Source organism: Bos grunniens, chromosome 3 (genome assembly GCF_055505025.1).
Source record: "Bos grunniens cultivar Pamir isolate PY7600 chromosome 3, Bosgru_T2T1.0, whole genome shotgun sequence".
NCBI classification, from domain to species: Eukaryota; Metazoa; Chordata; class Mammalia; order Artiodactyla; family Bovidae; genus Bos; species Bos grunniens.
This window is the reverse complement of record NC_141167.1, coordinates 120,646,710-120,669,576: the sequence shown is the minus strand read 5'-3', so window position 1 is coordinate 120,669,576 and position 22,867 is coordinate 120,646,710. Positions and strand designations below refer to the sequence as shown.

At 38.5% G+C, this 22,867-nt stretch overlaps 1 protein-coding gene across 9 annotated transcripts in view; it reads right to left on the bottom strand.

Annotated features, from left to right (window-relative positions):
* POU2F1 (POU class 2 homeobox 1) overlaps window positions 1-22,867 on the bottom strand; it is a 204,640-nt gene that overhangs the window by 85,754 nt on the left and 96,019 nt on the right. For 4 of the 9 annotated variants that reach the window (XM_086393908.1, XM_086393912.1, XM_086393907.1 and 1 more), the window contains 2 exons: window positions 5,501-5,559; window positions 399-464 (listed from right to left, as the gene is read on the bottom strand). In XM_086393908.1, the coding sequence (XP_086250034.1) occupies window positions 399-456 (58 nt within the window). In that variant the 5' untranslated portion in view covers window positions 457-464; window positions 5,501-5,559. Of the gene's footprint in view, window positions 1-398; window positions 465-3,578; window positions 3,805-5,500; window positions 5,560-22,867 lie in introns of those variants that run through there. The other 5 variants (XM_086393904.1, XM_086393905.1, XM_086393909.1 and 2 more) reach the window with 2 other exon arrangements.

The window sequence follows — 22,867 nt, the reverse complement described above, 5'->3', positions numbered from 1 at the left end:
ACTTTTTACTGAAAGGTTACTGTATAGCTGCCAAAATGTTTAATACATTTCCTGTAGTACTCACAATGACCTGTGAAATTTATTATCCCCATTTTATAGGTGAACAAATTAAGTCTCAAAAAGATTGGGAAACTGCCTAAAGTCACAAAGCTAGTAAGCTACTAATAATTCATACTCAGAACTAACTGACCCACAGGATTATTCTCTCAACTACTCTACAGTTTCTCTGAAAAAGATTAAACAATCTGCAGAAGTTACATAATCTTAAGTAAATACAGTCCCAGTTCCTGCAAATACTAACTTATATTTGACAACTCAATACTCACATTGGTTTTTATTCACCGCTTTTAGCCCTATTACATTTAAGTAAAAGGCTGGATCTGAGAACCATCTCTTACCTGTGTTGCTATCTCCACTCTCCATAGATGGTTTACCGGTTTCTGATGGATTGTTCATTCTTGAGTCTGAAATAAATTAGAGGAGATTTTTTAAAACTTGGGGATGTGGTTAGATAGGCAAAAATTGTGGCAAACGAAAAGGTTAAGAATACTGACTAACGTTACAGCCATAAAGTTCAAGGAGAGATGGTGTCAAAACTAAAACATTGCAAACTGTAATAAAATTTCATCTGAAAGAAATTTAAGATTTCCTTAACTCTGAAATGATCCACAAATAAATCATCTTTTAAAGAAATATAAGATTCTTCCAACAGAGATAACAGAAATCTAACCTGAAAAATTATGAGAGTATAATATGAAAAAGAGGAAAATGATTTATAATATGAAGCATAAAGTATATTACAGAAACAAAATTGGGGTGGGAGGGGGAGAAGTATACCTCACAAAGTAAAATATGTTATTCCCAAATAGTTTCTTTTTTCATAAGTAAAGATATTCATTAATTATAACCTAAATAAGCTACTGGTAATCTTGATAACAGACTGGACAATAACTCAACAGAATAAAAAGAAAACATGTCTAAGAAAAATAACTCCATATTTACTCTCCATGCCCCCCAAAACAAACTAAACATGCATCAAAGTGAAAATATACCAAATTCACACAATTATACAAGAAGCGGACTACAAGGCATAACAGCTACAGCTAATTACAAAATTAAGTCACAGTCATACTCACTTAAAAATGATACTGCTTTGATATCCTAAATGGACACTTTCACAGTAATAAGTTTTTATCAAGCAATATTAATTATCTTAGAAGATATGCAAGAGGGAAAACAAGAACAAGTGCACTTTATTCCTACCTCTAAATTATACTTTTATATATCTTATTCTATTTCTCTTGTGAGCTGAAACTTAGCATATTTATAATCAAATAAGTTTACTATCAAGCAAGTTCTAACTTTTCTGCCCATCAGGTTAAGAACCATTTAACTATCATCACTAGTAGAGAATAATACTTAAACTGTATTTATTCAGATCTTTGACTCAAGAGCCCATTTTGTCATCTGTTTAAATGTTTAACTAGAAAATCAAAATAATCGTTAGTAGTCCCAATCACGTTGCCCTTAGTTATTTTATCCACAGGCATAACTGGTAAGAATCAAGAATCCTCCCATAAATTTCATTTCCAATCTGGAAGCTGTGCAATGGCTTTTCTAAAACAGTTTTTGAAACCAATGCTTGCCTTAGGGCTTAAGCAGTTCTAACATATCTTTGTTTTGTTCTTCACATGTTCAGAGTTCAAATTTGTTAAGTCTGCAGTCATAAATGAAGGCAGTTCTATAACTTCCTTCCCAGACCCATCCAGAAAAATGTAAATATCATCTGAAAGCATACCAAGTTTTGAAAGCAACAGGTGTACAACTTAGTAAATATCAGCTTTCTGAATGACTTAACCAAAATCTTATGAACGTCAACAAAAGTCACAATAAATCTAATAGAATATACTAATAAAGCATACATGCTGCTCAATGCTTCCTTTATAATATATTTTAAAACAAAATGGGAAAAAATGAACTAGCTTACATTCATCAGAAGGGTAACAATTTTTTCCCACAAACCATAAAAACAAAGCTGTAGGCACAGTTCTTAACAAGTCATGGTCTTGTATAATTCATATCTTGGTTTCCACATGTATAAATTAAAAATTATCTCACAGATATTCTATGTGAATCTTCTATGCATTTTCTATTAAACTCTCAAGAGTTTAATACACGTACACAAAAATAAATAAAACCAAATTCTGACTAACTATACAACTATGAATGTTGTACACTGGAATGAAGTGGAAAAATGTTTAAATGATATTAACTGTGAACTGAAAATAACAGAATTTCTAATTCTAAAATATAATGCCAAAAATATTCAAAAAGGCACTGTCCTTTCTTGAGTTCCCAACTTAGTAGACGTAAAAGAGTAAATACAAGGAAGTCTGATTTATGTTTGAAGCTTTTTTTTCTCTCTAGGCACACTAAACTGACTCTGTGAGTCCAAAACACAATCTACTGGTTGCTCTTGGACTCAGTTCTTGACATCAGTCTGTTATTTTAGTCACTCACCCTTTTTCATAGTGGTTCTATCAATGCTGTGTAAGTATTACTACTATCTTGGGTTTAGACCATGCCTTCTGCCTAAAAATTCAAACATCTTCAGATCTCTTATTTTATTAAGAGCAACTGCAATGGTGTTAGGGACAGCCTCCATTTTTCAAGTGGGAAAAATTACATACAGGAAAAAAAAATAATCCAGGGTTCATAACATCACTTGGAGATGTGACCAGAGTAACCCAAAGAGGTTTCAACAGTTCTTCATATAAACAGAAAAAACTCAGCCCCAAAATACGGTCACTATAGTCACAGTACATCTAAAAACCAAAGTGCTTCAGTCTATTTTAAACCTTAATCAAAGACAGTTTATATATTCAAGCCACACATTTCTCTCCCCAAATCTTATTGTTCTTTAGGAAAAAACTACAAACACACTTTCCAGCACTTAAAAATTGTTTCCTGAAGAACAGAGTTGATTTTTAAAAATAAAAAAGGCTAGTATTAATCAAAATTTGAAAACAGTTAACAGTTTCTAAAATCTGGAAATTGATCAGCAGTCCTACTGCAGTTAACCATTCCCACTACCTTCTGCATTAGGATTTATGGGAACAACTATGTACTACGGCTCCATCTTATTTTTCACCAGGCGGTTTTGGTTTTTAGATAAAATATTCATATTCAGTATGCAAAACATTTTTACTAATATGTACATATTATGGAGGTACACTTTATATCTTGTTTCAGATTTAGACTGTTGTTTTAGAACAATATGAAATGCTCTCAACAGAAATTTCCAAAAAGCAAAAATGTCCTCCATTCAAGTAGAACTCTAAATCCACACTATTTACTGAAAATCTCCTCTGAACCAGAAGAGCTAGTGGTAGGGAGGAACTTACTGTAAATTCAAGCAGGCTTATGCTTTGCAAATGCTCTCCTCCTTCCCAGCTCAGTCCACTTCTCCCCCCTCCCACAAGTTGGTTGCATATGCGATTAAGTATTGATGCATAGTCAACCCTACACACACTATTTCCATATTAAAGCTTATAAGAAAGAACTGTGCTGGTACCCACCTAGGACATAGTCACTGCAGTCCAGCATTGCTGTGAAATCTTCTAGAAGTTCAGACAGTCCAAAGCAAGGAAGAAACAGGTAGCGGTTTGGTGTGGGAGAAAGAAGGTACTACTATTTCTAAATCTACACTATATTCTTTAGAGAACAAGGGTGGGAGGTGGAAAGTGGATTAGGGGGAGAAGCAAAATACAACTTCAGTTACACCATAGCAATCTTCAACTGAATAAGGAAACTTCAGTTGCTCAGAGTAGTTTTAGTCTCTCTTACCAGCTAGGACTGACATTGTCAAGGCAACTGAAGCATGAAAAGTTCCCCTTTTTGTAATAAAATAGAAACAAAGATTGCAGCTGGCAGTTTCCATAATGAAGCTTAATCAGTATGCGCGTGATTAGGGCCTTATGCAAATCTCTCCTCGTTAGCACAGCAGCCAGCACTTTGAAGTCCACGAACAATTCATTTACAGAATACACTGAAAGCACCCCCTGCATAATTTAAATCATTGCATAAATATTTATCAGTCTATTTGCATATTAATTGGCAGTGCATGAAGGGAAAAATTATCTCCTGAGTGCCAGCATAATAATTAGGAGGATAAAATGAGATTTCTTCCAATGGTCTGGCTTCTTGGACCTAACTTAAGATAGTACTGAGGGAGAGGGGAGGGACAGGAGACAGTGTTCTGTTAAAATGCCACTGAAATGACACGTACAAATTAGAAACAACTCTACAGACTTAAGCACCTTTAATCTTATTCCTGCTGGCAACAATGACTTCAGTAATAAGAGGATTTGCAAAAAGCTTTCGACACAATCCAAATAATCCCAAGGAAACAATTAGCAAGGTAGAAGCAGAACACAGGGCTGTCAAGATGGTGCTAGCCTGCTGATAGAGAATTTTCCAAATATTAACATACACTGTCAGGGGAAAGTCCTACTTTAAAACAAGGAACCAACAAATATATGGAAGCAATGCAGCATCTATAAAATTATCTTCATGAGTATGAAAACTCATTAGCTACAATTTCTTTTATACTATCAAATTAATCAAATAGATTAATGAATGCCACCTATCACAAAATATCCTTCCTCCATCAAAATCAATCTAAAGTGTATGACAATTTGTTATTTACAATATCTATCATCAAAAAATGTGTCATTAAATTGTGGAATTACTTAGTGTTTTCCAGTAAATTTCACTTAATGGATATGCATCTATAAACTTAAAATACTTACAAAAAATATATTTATTCAATTTAAAATGAATTTACAAGGTAAAACATCAATCCCAAATTTTTTAGGCATTACCTTATGACAACATTTTAATGTAATCATTAGACAGTTTGAGAGATTTCTAAAAACCCATGAGATAGGCATTACTATTCCTTTTTAAAAATAAGGAAACTGAGGGACAGCTTTAGAGCTGAAGTATTTTACCTAATGTTACACGAATAATTTGGAGTCAGGATTTAAAACCAGATTTTGCTGACATTAAAACTTGAGCACCTGGCCACTATAATACCTAGGTACAAATTATACATTTAGGGAACTGGTAGACACAGAGGGCCTGAATCAAGCAGCAGACTAAAACAGTTTATTTTCAGCATAGTAAGGAAACCAATAATTGGTGACAATGACTTTGTGTTTAAAAGTCAAGTGTGTGTGGGCACACAGAAGAGTGCACTAGGTTTGAGAGTTCTTAATGGTATTATTTCATTAATAATTGCTTTTATTCACAACTCATCTTCAAGCATGCCAAGTGTCTGATTCTTAAAAGTATGTATATACCTTTCCCTAACATTAAGGGTGAAATGAAACAATATGCATATGAGGAAATGAAATATAAGATTTCTCTAAGGGATATTCAAAAGATTTCCCTGCAAGTCAACAACTTTGTTAGGAACAGAACCAAAAAGCTCTCTTACCTTTTAGATCAGCACTCTATTTATATTGCTAGTTTTTCTGTTTTATAGAACCACAAAATCTGTAAGAGAGGGAGTTTGGGGGAGAAATTTAACACTGGCATGTAGTACCTGTGAGACTTTCCCTCTTTGAACCTTCCTTTCCTCATCTGTAAAATACTATCTTTTTCACGAGGCTGCTGTGAGGATAAATGTCCCTGTGGTTCTCAGACTAGACCCTGCACTGGAGCAGGAGGTGGTTGTGCCAGAGAAGACATGAAGACATGGGACAAACATGGTGTATCTTCTAAGATCATCGATTCTATTCAATAATAATTCATAATACTTTGTATTAAAACAATCAAGAATATATTATGGAACAGAAAATGAAACAAATGAATTTTTAAGGTAGAATGTATTGGACTATACAGCTTCTACTTGGCAGGAAAATATGAGAAGTAGCGATGAATGTGATTGGAATTTGGTGGATGTCAGTCAATAAATGTTTTTTTCCTTCTTCTGCCTTCATAAAATTTGACATTTACTGCCTGCATTTATCACAGAACCTCTCTGAACCTCACAATCTACCTTTTTCTACTGTATGCGGTAAATACCACTCAACTATATTTCTGATGCCAACTAGGTCTTTCATCCATCAGCCAAGGATGACTTATAGCTACAGAGAGACAATCACGGGCAACTACGGAGTGTTTACCAGAAGGTACCTGCAGGGCAGTATAACAACCCTCCTCTCCCTCAGGTCAAGAGAGTTCCACAGGGTCTTTCTGCACAGCAGGCCTATACCTCACCAACTCATATAAGTGAAGTCGCTCAGTCGTGTCCGACTCTTTGTGACCCCATGGCCTGTAACCTGCACCAGGCTCCTCTGTCCACGGGATTCTCCAGGCAAGAATACTGGAGTGGGTTGCCATTTCCTTCTCCAGGGGATCTTCTTGACCCAGGGATCGAAGCCAGGTCTCCCACATTGCAGACAGATGCTTTACCCTCTGAGCCACCAGGGAAGCCTCCAACTCACATAGGCTACTATGAAATGTGAGACCTCCTTCCCCTTACTCCACAACTCACCATCTTCACCCCAGGATGAGGGAGAGAGAGGCAGCATGAGACGCAACTATCCAGGATGACATGAAGCCTCACCTTACCCAGGCTACTGACTCTGTCACAGTGGTAAGGGTGAAGAAAACTCTCTCTCTGTCACTCTTGATCTAGGTACTTTGTGCATTCTAGACGGAAGGCTTAAATATTGGAAGGTTGTTCAGGCCTTTCATAGATGGATCGGGGGAGGGATGGCCACCATTTCTCCATTAGAGTCCCCTATCCATGGAATACTTAGATATGAAAGAGGGGAACAGACAGAGAGCTTTTTCCACAAAGTCTCAAATGTTCCTGGTGGCTCAGCTGGTAAAGAATCCGTCTGCAATGCGGGAGACCTAGGTTCGATCCCTAGGTTGGGAAGATCCCCTGGAGAACGGAAAGGCTACCCACTCCACTATTCTGGCCTGGAGAATTCCATGGACTGTATAGTCCATGGGGTCACAAAGAGTCGGACATGACTGAGCTACTTCCACTTCAAATGTTCACTTGGTCCTCTGTCTGAAATAGCACATTAAAGCTTAACCTAAAAAGAATATCCTTTTTAAAAAGAAGAACCATTTCTGGGAGGTTTGTGGGATTGCTATTCACACTTCAGCATGAATTAAATCAATTATAAATTGCTTTCTTTTTAAGACCTAGTTTGGCTTCCCTGGTGGCTCAGTCAGTAAAGAATCTGCCTGCAATGAAGGAGACCTGGTTTGATTCTTGAGTTGAGAAGATTCCCCTGGAGAAGGAAATGGCAACCCACTCCAGTATTCATGCCTGGGAAATCCCATGGACAAAGGAGCCTGGCAGGCTGCAGTTCATGGTATCCCAAAGAGTCGGATACAACTTCTTGATCAAACCACCACCAAGACATAGTTTAGGAGTTGATTAGTAAGGTAACAATTGTTTCCACTGGAAGAGGTCAATAAATACTCTTTTTTAAAATAAATACTTTTATTAAGTATAGTTGATTTATAGTGATTCAGATGTACAGAAAAGTGATTCAGAGACATATTTTCAGATTCTTTTCCATTGAGTTCAGTTCAGTTCAGTCTCTCAGTTGTGTCTGACTCTTTGTGACCCCATGAACCACAGCACACCAGGCCTCCCTGTCCATCAACAACTCCCGGAGTCCATCCAAACCCATGTCCATTGTGTCAGTGATGCCATCCAACCATCCTATCCTCTGTCATCCCCTTCTCCTGCCCTCAATCTTTCCCAGCATCAGGGTCTTTCAAATGAGTCAGCTCTCCACATCAGGTGGCCAAAGTATTGGAGTTTCAGCTTCAACATCAGTCCCTCCAATGAACACCCAAGACTGATCTTCTTTAGGATGGACTGGATGGATCTCCTTGCAGTCCAAGGGACTTTCAAGAGTCTTCTCCAACACCACAGTTCAAAAGCAGCAATTCTTCGGTGCTCAGCTTTCTTCACAGTCCAACTCTCACATCCATACATGACTACTGGAAAAACCCTAGCCTTGACTAGATGGACCTTTGTTGGCAAAGTAATGTCTCTGCTTTTGAATATGCTGTCTAGGCTGGTCATAACTTTTCTTCCAAGGAGCAAGTGTCTTTTAATTTCATGGTTGTGGTCACCATCTGCAGTGATTTTGGAGCTCCCCAAAATAAAGTCAGGCAGTTTCCACTGTTTCCCCATCTATTTGCCATGAAGTGAGGGGACCAGATGCCATGATCTTAGTTTTCTGAATGTTGAGCTTTAAGATGACTTTTTCACTCTCCTCTTTCACTTTCATCAAGAGCCTCTTTAGTTCTTCACTTTCTGCCATAAGGGTGGTGTCATCTGCATATCTGAGGTTACTGATATTTCTCCCAGCAATCTTGATTCCAGCTTGTGCTTCCTCCAGCCCAGCATTTCTCATGGTGTACTCTGCATAGAAGTTAAATAAGTAGGGTGACAATATACAGCCTTGACGTACTTCTTTTCCTATTTGCAACCAGGCTGTTGTTCCATGTCCAGTTTTAACTGTTGCTTCCTGACCTGCATACAGGTTTCTCAAGAGGCTGGTCAGGTGGTCTGGTATTCCCATCTCTTTCAGAATTGTCCACAGTTTATTGTGATCCACACAGTCAAAGGCTTTGGCATAGTCAATAAAGCAGAAATAGATGTTTTTCTGGAACTCTCTTGCTTTTTCAAGGATCCAGTGGATGTTGGCAATGTGATCTCTGGTTCCTCTGCCTTTTCAAAGACCAGCTTGAACATCTGGAAGTTCACGGTTCACGTACTGCTGAAGCCTGACTTGGAGAATTTTAAGCATTACTTTACTAGCGTGTGAGATGAGTGCAATTGTGTGATAGTTTGAGCATTCTTTGGCATTACCTTTCCTAGGGATTAGAATGAAAACTGACCTTTTCCAGTCCTGTGGCCACTTCTGAGTTTTCCAAATTTGCTGACGTATTGAGTGCAGCACTTTCATAGCATCATCTTTTAGGGTTTGAAACAGCTCAAAGATGGAGAAGCTCTATACAGTCATCAAAAACAAGACCGGGAGCGGACTGTGGCTCAGATCATGAACATGAAGTCTTTTCCATTAAAGGCTATTAAAAGATATTGAATATAGTTCCCTGTATTATATAGTAGGTCCCTGTTATAATCTGCTTTATATAGTAGTAGTGTGTATATGTTGACCCCAAATTTCCAATTTATCTCTTCCTTACCATCTCCCTTAGTAACCATATGTTTGTTTTCTATGTCTGTGAATCTATTTGTTTTGTAAATAAGTTCATCTATAGAATTTCAGTTTCCACATATACGTGATATCATATTTGTCTTTCTCTGACGTATTTTACTTAAATATGATAATATCTAGGCCCATCCATGCTGCTACAAATGGCGTTATTTCACTCTTCTATGGCTGAGTAATATTCCATTGTGTGTGTGTGTGTGTGTGTGTGTGTGTGTGTGTGTGTGTATATGTCACATCTTATCTATTCATCTGTCTTGGCTTCTTAGGTTGCTTCCATGTCCTGGCTACTGTAAACAGTGCTGATACGAATACTGAGGTGCATGTATCTTTTTGAGTTAAAGTTTTCAGATATATGCCCAGGAATGGGATTGCAGGATCATATGGTAACCCTATTTTTAGTTTTCAAAGGAATCGTCCTACTTTTCTTCATAGTGGCTGCACCAATTTACATTCCCACCAACAGTGTAGGAGGGTTCCTTTTTCTCCCCATCCTCTCCAGCATTTATTATTTGTGGATTATTAACAGTAGCCATTTTGACTGGCATATGTGAATGATGCCTCCTAAGGTTGCAGTACAGGGATATGAGTACACACACACCAAAAAAGAAAAAAATACGATAAACCCCCAAACCCCAAATGGAATGTCTACCATTTACTAAAAATTTAGATGACCAAATACCAAAGAGTATTTATTTTTAGTAATTACCTTTTATCAAATCTTTACAAAGCATTCAACTTGGGTTTTCACAGGAAACTTAAGTTTTTCCAGAAACCTAACTTTTTCCTTGATTTATTTAATAATTATTTAAATTCTCTAATTAAATAAGAAGATGAAACCAGTATGAAAAGGCCTGACAGCACAAACCAGTACATGAACCCCGATACCCAACCGCCTCCCACACCAGCAGCAGATATGCACAGGCACACTAAGGAGCAAGCACTCAGCAGGCTGAGGGCGTCATCAGCATGCTTCAAGCAGGGATTCTGAGGGCCTCAGTTAAACAGATCTGTCATAGGTGGTGGTTTGTTAAGAAGCTGCCACACCAGAAAGCAGCCAGTATTTAAGAGGCTCACGCTCTGGTCTCTTCCTTAACCTGTGCTACCTTCTACAACCACGCCACAGCTCATTCACTGCTCAATCCAAAACTCTGGCATTCTTTGGTAAACACAGCATCATTACAAAACCCAACCCTGAACTGCTTAGCTATAAAAGCTTAAATCTTTTACCATTACACTATACTTTTCTATTTTACCATCCTGGTTTTTATTTCTATAACTGTCTTTTGTTTTAAACAGTTTTGCAGTCATTTATCTCATGTAAAAACACGTTCAGTAAGTATTTACTAAGTGCTGTCAGACACTATAATAGGAATTGGGACTACAATGCTGAGTCACAGAATACTTACAATTCCACAGTAGACAAAATATTAAACAATCATCTAAATACAGAATATGGCTCGGTGGTAAAGAATCTACCTACCAATCTCTGATCCAGGAAGATCCCCTGAAGAAAGAAATGGCAACCCACTCCAGTATTCTTGCCTAGTCAGGCGCTTAGCAATTGAACAGCAGAAACAGCAGTAAATACATAACTATAAGTGTGAAAATCCCATGGAGGAGGAGAACAGGTGACAACACAGATCTGTAATTTATTTTGACATCCTTGGCTAATCTTAGAGTTCTCCAACCTTAAGAATAGGAATGTGACTTTTTCTCTGATTACATTTCTTAAATCCATGAAAAACAGACTTTGTTTAAAACCACGTGCTACTTTGGTTATTCCTATCCATCCTTTGAACTAGGCTTCCCAGGTGGCTCTTGATGAAGGTGAAAGAGGAGAGTGAAAAGGCTGGGTTAAAATTCCACATTCAAAAAACAAAGATCATGGCATCTGGTCTCATTACTTCATGGCAAATAGATGAGGAAACAATGGAAATAGTGAGAGACTTTATTTTCGGGCTCTAAAATCACTGCAGATGGTGACTGCTGCCATGAAATTAAAAGACGCTTGTTTCTTAGAAGAAAAGCTAAGACAGACCTAGATAGAGTATTAAAAAGCAGAGACATCACTTTGCCAACAAAGGTCTGTCTAGTCAAAGCTATGGTTTTTCCAGTGGTCATGTATGGATGTGAGAGTTGGATAATAAAGAAGGCTAAGTGCTGAAGAATTGATGTTTTCGAACTGTAGTGTTGGAGAAGACTCTTGAAAGTCCCTTGGACAGCAAGGAGATTAAACCAGTCAATCCTTAAAGGAAATCAACTCTGAGTATTCACTGGAAGGACTGATACAGAAGCTGAAGCTCCAATACTTTGGCCACCTGATGCGAAGAGCTGACTCACTCATGCATTTTGCATACAAGTTAAATAAGCAGGGTGACAATATACAGCCTTGATGTGCTTCTTTGTTATTTTGCTCTATACCAATTTTACTGTCACATGTGTAGACTCATGCAATCACCACTGCAATCAAAATACAGGACCATTTCGTCACAAAGAATTTGCCCGCTGCCACCCACTATGGCTAAGTTAAATATGAAAGTTAAATAAGCAGGATGACAATATACAGCCTTGTTGTGCTCCTTTCCAAATTTTTAACCAGTCCGTTCCATGTCCAGGTCTGACTGCTGCCTCTTTACCTGCATAAAAGCTTCTCAGGAGACAGGTAAGGAGGTCTGGTATTCCCATCTCTGAGCAATTTTTGTTGTGATCCATAGAGTTTATTGTGACCCCCAGTCCCGTCTGTCTTGGGTGGCTCTGCATAGCATGGCTCAGAGCTTCACTGAGTTATGTAACCCCTTCATCACAACAATGTGAAGGGTGATCTATGAAGTGAAAAAAGTGGAAGTGAAGTCGCTCAGTCGTGTTCGACTTTTTGCGACCCCATGGACCATAACCTACCAGGCTCCTCTGTCCATGGGATTTTCCAGGCAAGAGTACTAGAGTGGGTTGCCATTTCCTTCTCCAGGGGATCTTCCCGACCCAGCAATCAAACCCGGGTCTCCCACATTGCAGGCAGAGGCTTTACCGTCTGAGCCACAAGGGAAGCCCATGAAGGGCGTATCTGAAGGGAATATGCTTATTTGCCTTCATATCACCTTCAGTGACATGTCCATTGTTTTCCTAGATTTTTTCTAAAAATGCAAAAATCTGTTGCTTTGTTTCTTTTGGCCATTTCCCACAACTTGTGGGATCTTAGTTCCCCGACCAGGGATTGAACGGGGACTCTTGGCAATGAAAGCATGGAGTTCTAACCATGGACCAGGGAATTTCCTCCAAATCTCTTTTTTTCTAATGGATTTGTTTTTCTCTGGTTCAATTCTGAGAATTCTTTATACATTGTAGATAACAATCCTTTATCAGGCATGTGCTTTGCCACTATTCTTCCTTACTGTGGAGTCTGACTTTCCATCCATTTAACAGAGCTTTGCACACAGAAAAACTTTTTAATTTTGATAAAGTCCAGGTTATCAATTTTTTTCTTTTACGGACTGTGTTTTGGTGTCATAATTAAGCATTTTTTACTGAGGTCTATGTCTTAAAAATTTTGTTTTTAATCCTAGTGTGAGGTTTAGGGTAAAAGTTTTTTCCCCCCTCATTTGTTGAAAAGACACTTCCTTCACTGTTTTTGTACTTTAGTCACAAATTCATTGGCTGTACTTGTATAGATATTTCTGAGTTTTCTATTTTGTTCCACTAATCAATGTGTCAATGTCCCTAATACTGAGCCTTGATTCTTATAAAAACTCTTGAAATTAAAGATGGATTCTTCACATTTTCTTCTTTTCAAAATTTTATTAACTTTTCTAATTCTTTTGCATTTCTGTATTAATTTTAGGATAACAATACCTATTAAAATTCTTAACAGAGTTAATGGATACACACTACTAAGTAAAATAGATAAGTACAAGGACCTACTAAGTAGCACAAGGAATTATACTATTTTATAATGAACTATAAAGGAAAAGAGGGCTTCCCAAGTGGCTCTGTGGTAAAGAACCCTTCTGTCAAGCAGAAGTCATGGGTGTGATCCCTGGGTCAGGAAGATGCACTGGATAAAGGAATGGCTACCCACTCCATTATTCTTGCCTGCAGAATCCCATGGGCAGAGGTCGCAAACAGTTGGACACGACAAAGTGACTGAGTAGCACAGCAGCAATGGAAAAGAATCTGATCTCATATATCACTTTGCTGTATATCAGAAGCTAACAACATTGTAAATCAACCATACTTCAACAAAAAAGCAAAAACAAAAAAAAATCTTAAAGGAATTTTAATAGGAATTACATTAAACCTGTTTATCAATTGGGGAAGAATTCATCTTTCCTATGTTGAATCTTCTAATCCATGAACACAGCACATCTCTCCATTTCCCTTAACTTCTCCCATTAGTATTTTTAAGTTTTCAGCAAAGAAGTCCTGAATATGTCCTGCTGGATTTTAAATTAAAAATTCTTTTTGGATAGGGCTGCTAGAAACAAATTCTATTTGTTTTCCTCCATCTAAGAATATCTTGATTTCTTCCTTCATTCCTGAAGGATATTTTTCCTGAATATAGAATTTTTGAGCTCTTTCTGTACTTTAAAAATATTTTGCAAATGCCTCATAGTCTCCATGGTTTCCGATGATTAATCCACTGTTATTGGAACTGTTTCTCCCCATACATACGCTGCCACTTCTCTCCTTGTATTTTCAAGATTTTTCCTGTCTTTAATTTTACGTAAGTTTTATTATGATGTGTCTTGCACATTTCTTTGGGTCTATCTTGTTTGGAATTTGCTCAGTTTCTTGGAGGTGCAGGTTTATGTCTTCTGCCAAGTATGGCAAGTTTGTGTCCATTATTTCTTTAATTACTTCTCAACCCTGCATTCTTTCCACTCTTCTCCTTCTCTTGCTGGAGTCTTTTTTGGTCACAATCCTACAGGTACCTAAAGCTCTGTTAATTTATTTGTTCTAGTAATGTCTACTGTCTTATCTTCAGGATCCCTTTGTCCCCTCCATTCTACTATAAGCCTACCCAGTGAGTTTTTTTTCTTTCAGTTATTATGGGTTTCAATGCTAAAATGTCCATTTAGCTCTTTATATTCACTATTTCTTTATTGAGGTTTTCTGTTTTTTCACTGAGCCTTGATTTTTTACTTCTTTTACTGTTTTGGTGAAGAAATTACTAGTGGAAATGCTTTAAAAAATTATGGCAATATGTAAAAAAAGAAATAGAAGCCAGCTTGAAATGTCTCCCATTGATCAACTTTTGGACAATTTGGACAAAGTGAAAAACAATGATGAATTATAACCATTACTCACAGAAAGTCATGAGTCCATGCTTATATAAAAATAAATGAAGAGAGAGAAGAATAAGTTCTTCCTTACAGCAGAATGTCAGGAAAAGCAACATTTGGGAACCATTATATTAGGTTGATACAAAAGCAGTCGCGGTTTAGGGCTGTGAATTTTAAATCATTAAAACTTGGCTCAAACACATCTTTATTAACAAAATAGGAACCATTTCAATCGACACATTTTTGCCAATGAGAAATAAGTTTGTTTACTCCTGTAGCATAAAAACCCTTTCTTCAGAATTCATGAACTCTTGGCAAGCATTTTCTGTCTCCTACTGGTTGTGGAAGTGTTCTGCCTGCAAAAAGTTGTCGAGATGCTTGAAGAAGCCGAGGTTGGTTGGTGAGAGGGCAGGTGGGGCAAAATTTCATAGTCCAATTTGTTCAACTTTTGAAGTGTTGCTGGTGCAATGTGTGGTAGGATGCTGTCATGGAGAAGAACTGGGCCCATTCTGCTGACCAATGCTGGCTGGAGGCCTTGCAGTTTTTGGTGCATCTCACCAATTTGCTGAGCCTACTTCTGAGATGTAATGGTTTCGCCAGGATTCAGAAAGATCACACTGGCCGAAAGACCACTAAACAGTGACCGTGACCTTTTTTTGGCACAAGTTTGGTTTGGGGAAGTGCTTTGGAGCTTTTCTTGGCCCAACCACTGAGCTGGTCGTCACCAATTTGGTATAAGATCCACTTTTCGTCACACATCACAATCCAATTGAGAAATGGTTCGCTGTTGTTGCATAAAATAAGAGAAGACACTTCAAAATGACAATTTTTAAAAATTTTCAGTCAGCTCATGAGATATCCACGTATCAAACTTTTTCACCTTTCCAATTTGCTTGAAATACCAAATGACTGTAAAATGGTTGACATGGAATCTTCAGCAGTTTCTGTAGTCATAAGAGGATCAGCTTCGACAACTGCTCTCAGCTGTCCTTTGTCCACTTTTGATGCCCGGCCACTATGCTCCTTATCTTCAAGCCTCTTGTCTCCTTTGCAAAACTTCTTGAAGAACCATTGCACTGTATGTTTGTTAGCAGTTCTTGAGCCAAATGCATTGTTGATGTTGCGAGTTGTCTCTATTGCTTTATGACCCATTTTGAACTCAAATTAAAAAGTCACTCAAATTTGCCTTTTGTCTAACATCATTTCTATAGTCTAAAATAAATATAAAATAAACAGCAAGTAATAAGTTATAGGAGTAAAAAAACAAAGCAGGAAATGTGCATTAAAATAATGTATAACATAATCTCATTTACTTAAGAATGCATTCCAATATGAAATGGCAAAGTTCAACAATGTAACACCAAAATTACTTTTGCAACCAACCTAATAGTAGTAAATTCAGTCAAGAAACAACCAATGCTAAATATAGTGGGTGAAAATTTGATGACAAAAATTTATAGTTTGCACACAAAATATAAGACTTCCCAGGTAGCGCTGGTGGTAAGGAACCTTCCCGTCAATGCAAGAGACTTAAGAGACAGGTTGGATCACTGCGTTTGGAAGACCCCCTGCAGGAGGGCATGGCAACCCACTCCAGTATTCTTGCCTGGAGAATCCCATGGATGAGGACCTGGTGGGCTACAGTCCATGAGGCTGCAAAGAGCCCACAAAACATGTATTAATTACAAAGGGAAGAAGTGTACCTTACAGTAAAGAAGCTTGGTAAACACCACCTTTAACTGAGTGATCAAAGTGAGTATCACTAGTCAAGAGACAAATCAAACCTCTAGCCCTCTAAAAAATGAGAACACTTCACCACTGTGAGATTCCAGCCATAGACACCTAAACCTGAATCTAACCATGAGAAGGCAATGGCACCCCACTTCAGTACTCTTGCCTGGAAAATCCCATGGACGGAGGAGCCTGGTAGGCTGCAGTCAATGGGGTCGCTAGGAGTCGGACACGACTGAGCAACTTCACTTTCACTTTTCACTTTCATGCATTGAAGAAGGAAATGGCAACCCACTCTAGTGTTCTTGCCTGGAGAATCCCAGGGACGGGGGAGCCTGGTGGGCTGCCATCTCTGGGGTCACACAGAGTCGGACACGACTGAAGCGACTTAGCAGCAACAGCAGCAACCATGAGGAACTATCAGACAAGCTCTAATTCAAACACATTCCACAAAAAATATTATTCCAAAGTGTCACAGTGCTGAGAAATCAAGGAAAGACTAAGGAACTACTCCAGATGGAAGAACACTAAAGAGACATGACAACTAAATGCAAAGCACGATCTTGGATTGAATTCTTTTGCTATGAAGAGGATATCTAAGAGAACTAAAAAAATTTGAATATGGTCTACGGATTAGTTGGTAGCAATGAATTATCGTGAATTTCCTGAGTTTTATGTTTGTATCAAAGCTATGCAGCAGAATGTCCTTATCTGCAGCAATTATATATACTGAAGTATCTGGGAGTGACAGAGCATCAAGTCAGCAGCTTATTCTCCAAAGGTTCAGGGAAAAAGTTATCTGTACTATTTTTCAACATTTCTGTAAGTCTAAAATCATTTTACAGGAAAAAGGAAGATATAGCAAAGATTTGGGAGGGAGGGGAGGAAGAGATCAACAAACTATCGAACACTGTTTTATTACCCTAGTGGATTCTTGTTCTCTCCAATCATCAGAAATCTCTGATCACAAGATACATATTAACACAGATTAAACTATAATTCTTCCAGAGCGTGAAACCTACAGATAATCTAGTATCAGAGTGCACTTGAAATAAATTAAACAGTATTCTGATGGGCATCTCAAAATATGGTGGAGGAGTTGACATTTTAAAGCTTTACATTGAATTAATGGTAGTTCAGATTTAAACTCAGATCTAAGCACTGAGTATTGGACAACTTTCCATAGCTTGTGTCGTATCACTTACTTATATCCAAAGAAAGAAAAAGAATTTGAAATCCAGTACAACCAAAAATGCTATTAAATATTTTAGAAACTGGACTGCAAGGAGATCCAACCAGTCCATTCTGAAGGAGATCAGTCCTGGGATTTCTTTGGAAGGAATGATGCTAAAGCTGAAACTCCAGTACTTTGGGCACCTCATGTGAAGAGTTGACTCATTGGAAAAGACTCTGATGCTGGGAGGGATTGGGGGCAAGAGGAGAAGGGGACGACAGAGGATGAGATGGTGGATGGCATCACTGACTCGATGGATGTGAGTCTGAGTGAATTCTGGGAGTTGTTGATGGACAGGGAGGCCTGGCGTGCTGCGATTCATGGGGTCGCAAAGAGTTGGACACGACTGAGCGACTGATCTGACCTGATCTGATCTGACAACCAAAAATGCTATTAAATATTTTAGAAACTCAGTTAATTTTAAATAAAATCTACCCAGGCATAAGAAAATATTATAAAGTGAATTTTACTTTATTAAAATTGAAGTATAGTTGAATTTTCAAAGTGGTATTATAGATATATTTCATATTCTTTTAAAATTACTTTCAGTGGTTGTACAATGCACTGTGTCCAACTTTTCCTACTTAAGAGACCCTAATCAAATGACTTCATATCCTTTATGGGTTGAATTGTGTCTTCCCCAAAGATGCCAAAGGCCTAATCCCAGGATATGTGAATGTGACCTTATGTGGAAATAGGGTCTTTGGAGATGATCAAGTTAAGATGATGTCATCAGGGTGAGCTCCAGTCCAATACTATTGCTGTCTTCACAAAAGAGGAAAATTTAAATACAGAGACAGACACACACAAAGGGAAGACAAGAAGAAGGCATGGAACAGATTCTCGCTCACAACCTTCAGAAGGAACCAACAGTGGCAACACCTTAATCCTGAATTTTTAGCCTCCATGCCTATGATAAGATAAATTGCTGTTGTTTGAGGCACCTGATGTATGGTACTTTGTTACAGCATCCCTAGGAAACTTAACACAACATTTGAATCTTACACTGTCTCATCTGAAAAATGGGAATAATCATGCTGTCTCCCAAGGCTGTTCTTAAAATTAAAATGAGAATGTTAGTTATTTTGACAATAATCAGAAATTATAAAAATAACAGGATTATTTTAATATTCTAATAAATATTCAATATATACTACTCAAGATTTTTTCTATTTTAACCTTTAATGCTGCTAAGTCGCTTCAGTCGGGTCCTACTCTGTGAGACCCCACAGACAGCACCCCACCAGGCTCCGCCGTCCCTGGGATTCTCCAGGCAAGAACACTGCAGTGGGTTGCCATTTCCATCTCCAACGCATGAAAGTGAAAAGTGAAAGTGAAGTCGTTCAGTCGTGTCCGACTCTTAGCGACCCCATGGACTGCAGCCCACCAGGCTCCTCCGTCCACGGGATTTTCCAGGCAAGAATACTGGAGTGGGGTGCCATTGCCTTCTCCAATCTTTAAATAACATTTCTTAAAAGTATAAGTTTGCCCTTTAAAAAGTTTTTTAAAAACCACTTTACTGAGATACGACTGACATACAAAAGGCTCTATATATTTAATGTATACACACTCAGTAAGTTTGGAGATAATATGCATCTGTGAGGCCACCATTAAAGCCATAAACTTATTCACCACCTATAAAAGTTTCCTTTTGTGTCTCCCACCCCACTTTGTTTATAATTAAAAACATTTTTGTGGCAAGAGCATGTAACTAAGATCTACCCTCGTGGCAAAATTTAAAGTATATAATAATATACAACTGTTAACTATTGTCTGAGAACTTAAAATTTAATTTCCCAACACATCCCGTGCCGCCCCCCTCCCTGGGCAAAAAAACCCCAAACCCACTAAATGGCTGTCTATACAGCAATCCCAGGTAGCTGTGACTCAGAGAGCTGGAAACAATCAAAGGATTTGGTTGGCCAAAAGTAGATGACAAAAGAAAATAAAAAGTTTAAAAAGCTGACCATCTATACAAAAAAAGAGATACATTTGTAAATACTGCTTCTTGTCTTTGCTCTACTTCCTGTACTATTACAGTTACCCACAGTTTATAAGTGAAAGCATACATGTAGATTCCAGCTTGTGTTTCTTTCAGTCCAGCATTTCTCATGATGTACTCTGCATATAAGTTAAATAAACAGGGTGACAATATACAGCCTTGACGTACTCCTTTTCCTATTTGGAACCAGTCTGTTGTTCCATGTCCAGTTCTAATTGTTGCTTCCTGACCTGCATACACATTTCTCAAGAGGCAGATCAGGTGGTCTGGTATTCCCATCTCTTTCAGAATTTCCCACAGTTTATTGTGATCCACACAGTCAAAGGCTTTGGCATAGTCAATAAAGCAGAAATAGATGTTTTTCTGGAACTCTCTTGCTTTTTCCACGATCCAGCGGATGTTGGCAATTTGATCTCTAGTTCCTCTGCCTTTTCTAAAATCAGCTTGAACATCTGGAAGTTCACAGTTCACATATTGCTGAAGCCTGGCTTGGAGAATTTTGAGCATTATTTTACTAGCGTGTGAGATGAGTACAATTGTGTGGTAGTTTGAGCATTCTTTGGCATTACCTTTCTTTGGGATTGGAATGAAAACTGACCTTTTCCAGTCCTGTGGCCACTGCTGAGTTTTCCAAATGTGTTGGCATATTGAGTGCAGCACTTTCACAGCATCATCTTTCAGGATGTGGAATAGCTCAACTGGAATTCCATCACCTCCACTAGCTTTGTTTGTAGTGATGCTTTCTAAGGCCCACTTGACTTCACACTCCAGGATGTCTGGCTCTAGGTCAGTGATCACACCATCGTGATTATCTGGGTCATGAAGATCTTTTTTGTATAGTTCTTCTGTGTATTCTTGCCATCTCTTCTTCATATCTTCTGCTTCTGTTAGGTCCATACCATTTCTGTCCTTTATCGAGCCCATCTTTGCATGAAATTTTCCTTTGGTATCTCTGATTTTCTTGAAGAGATCCCTAGTCTTTCCCATTCTGTTGTTTTCCTCTATTTCTTTGCATTGATCGCTGAGGAAGGCTTTCTTATCTCTTCTTGCTATTCTTTGGAACTCTGCATTCAGATGTTTATATCTTTCCTTTTCTCCTTTGCTTTTCGCTTCTCTTCTTTTCACAGCTATTTGTAAGGCCTCCCCAGACAGCCATTTTGCTTTTTTGCGTTTCTTTTCTATGGGAATGGTCTTGATCCCTGTCTCCTATACAATGTCACGAACCTCAGTCCATAGTTCATCAGGCACTCTATCTATCAGATCTAGGCCCTTAAATCTATTTCTCACTTCCACTGTATAATCATAAGGAATTTGATTTAGGTCATACCTGAATGGTCTAGTGGTTTTCCTTACTTTCTTCAATTTAAGTCTGAATTTGGCAATAAGGAGTTCATGGTCTGAGCCACAGTCAGCTCCTGGTCTTGTTTTTGCTGACTGTATAGATCTTCTCCATCTTTGGCTGCAAACAATATAATCAATCTGATTTTGGTGTTGACCATCTGGTGATGTCCATGTATAGAGTCTTCTCTTGTGTTGTTGGAAGAGGGTGTTTGTTATGACCAGTGCATTTTCTTGGCAAAACTCTATTAGTCTTTGCCCTGCTTCATTCCGTATTCCAAGGCCAAATTTGCCTATTACTCCAGGTGTTTCGTGACTTCCTATTTTTGCATTCCAGTCCCCTATAATGAAAGGGACATCTTTTTTGGGTGTTAGTTCTAAAAGGTCTTGTAGGTCTTAACAGAACCGTTCAACTTCAGCTACTTCAGCGTTCCTGGTTGGGGCATATGGCAGAAAGTGAAGAGGAACTAAAAAGCCTCTTGATGAAAGTGAAAGTGGAGAGTGAAAAAGTTGGCTTAAAGCTCAACATTCAGAAAACGAAGATCATGGCATCCGGTCCCATCACTTCATGGGAAATAGATGGGGAAACAGTGGAAATAGTGTCAGACTTTATTTTTTGGGACTCCAAAATCACTACAGATGGTGACTGCAGCCATGAAATTAAAAGACGCTTACTCCTTGGAAGGAAAGTTATGACCAACCTAGATAGCATATTCAAAAGCAGAGACATTACTTTGCCAAAAAAGGTTCGTCTAGTCAAGGCTATGGTTTTTCCAGTGGTCATGTATGGATGTGAGAGTTGGACTGTGAAGAGGGCTGAGCACCGAAGAATTGATGCTTTTGAACTGTGGTGTTGGAGAAGACTCTTGAGAGTCCCTTGGACTTCAAGGAGATCCAACCAGTCCATTCTGAAGGAGATCAGCCCTGGGATTTCTTTGGAAGGAATGATGCTAAAGCTGAAACTCCAGTACTTTGGCCACCTCATGCGAAGAGTTGACTCATGGGAAAAGGACTCTGATGCTGGGAGGGACTGGGGGCAGGAGAAGGGGACGACAGAGGATGAGATGGCTGGATGGCATCACTGACTCGATGGACGTGAGTGTCAGTGAACTCTGGGAGTTGGTTATGGACAGGGAGGCCTGGCGTGCTGCAATTAATGGGGTCGCAAAGAGTCGGACACGACTGAGTGACTGATCTGATCTGATACATGTAGATGTGTCTAGCACATGCCCAACACAGTAGGAAGTTAATAAATGTCAGCTGCCCCAGCCCTACCTCACCTCCTTCCCCTTTACTCAGTGGATGATGAGTAGCTGCAATTAATATTTAGGATAGTTACATAACTTTGTAATCTCATCATAATGTCACTGTATCAATAAATTTCTTCCACCTTCACAAGTTCCAGTTAGAACAGAAAGGTACCAATCTAATTTATGTTATTTCTCATTTTGAATAGTAGAGATTAGAATGCACATAAATTACAATTCTATGCTATAAAGTCTCCACACTGCCAGGAATAAAACAGTTATGTGTGCCTGTGTGCTCAGTCACTCCATTGTGCTGATTCTTTGTGACCCCATGGACTGCAGCCCGCCAGCCTCCTCTGTCCATGAAATTCTGCAGGCAAGAATACTGGAATGGGTTGCCCTTTCCTGTTCCAGGGGATATTCCCAATCCAGTGACAGAACCCATGTCTCCTGCATTGGCAGGTGAATTCTTTACCACTGAGCCACCTGGGAAGCCCCAGTTATGTGACATGGGCTACCAAAAAAAAGAGTATTTCTTTATATCTCATCGTCTACATTGTGCACCCCACTCTCTCTCGGCCAGGCAGGTTGTGGCAGTAATTTAGTGAAAGATTCCTGAGGACAAGTGAATTTGAAAGGATAAGTCAGATAAGATAAGACAAAGACTCTCCTAGTTTGAGAAACTCAGGCATTCTAGGTATTTTACTAAAGAAGAAAATATTAAAGTATTTTCTTTAAACTTTTATCATTACAGT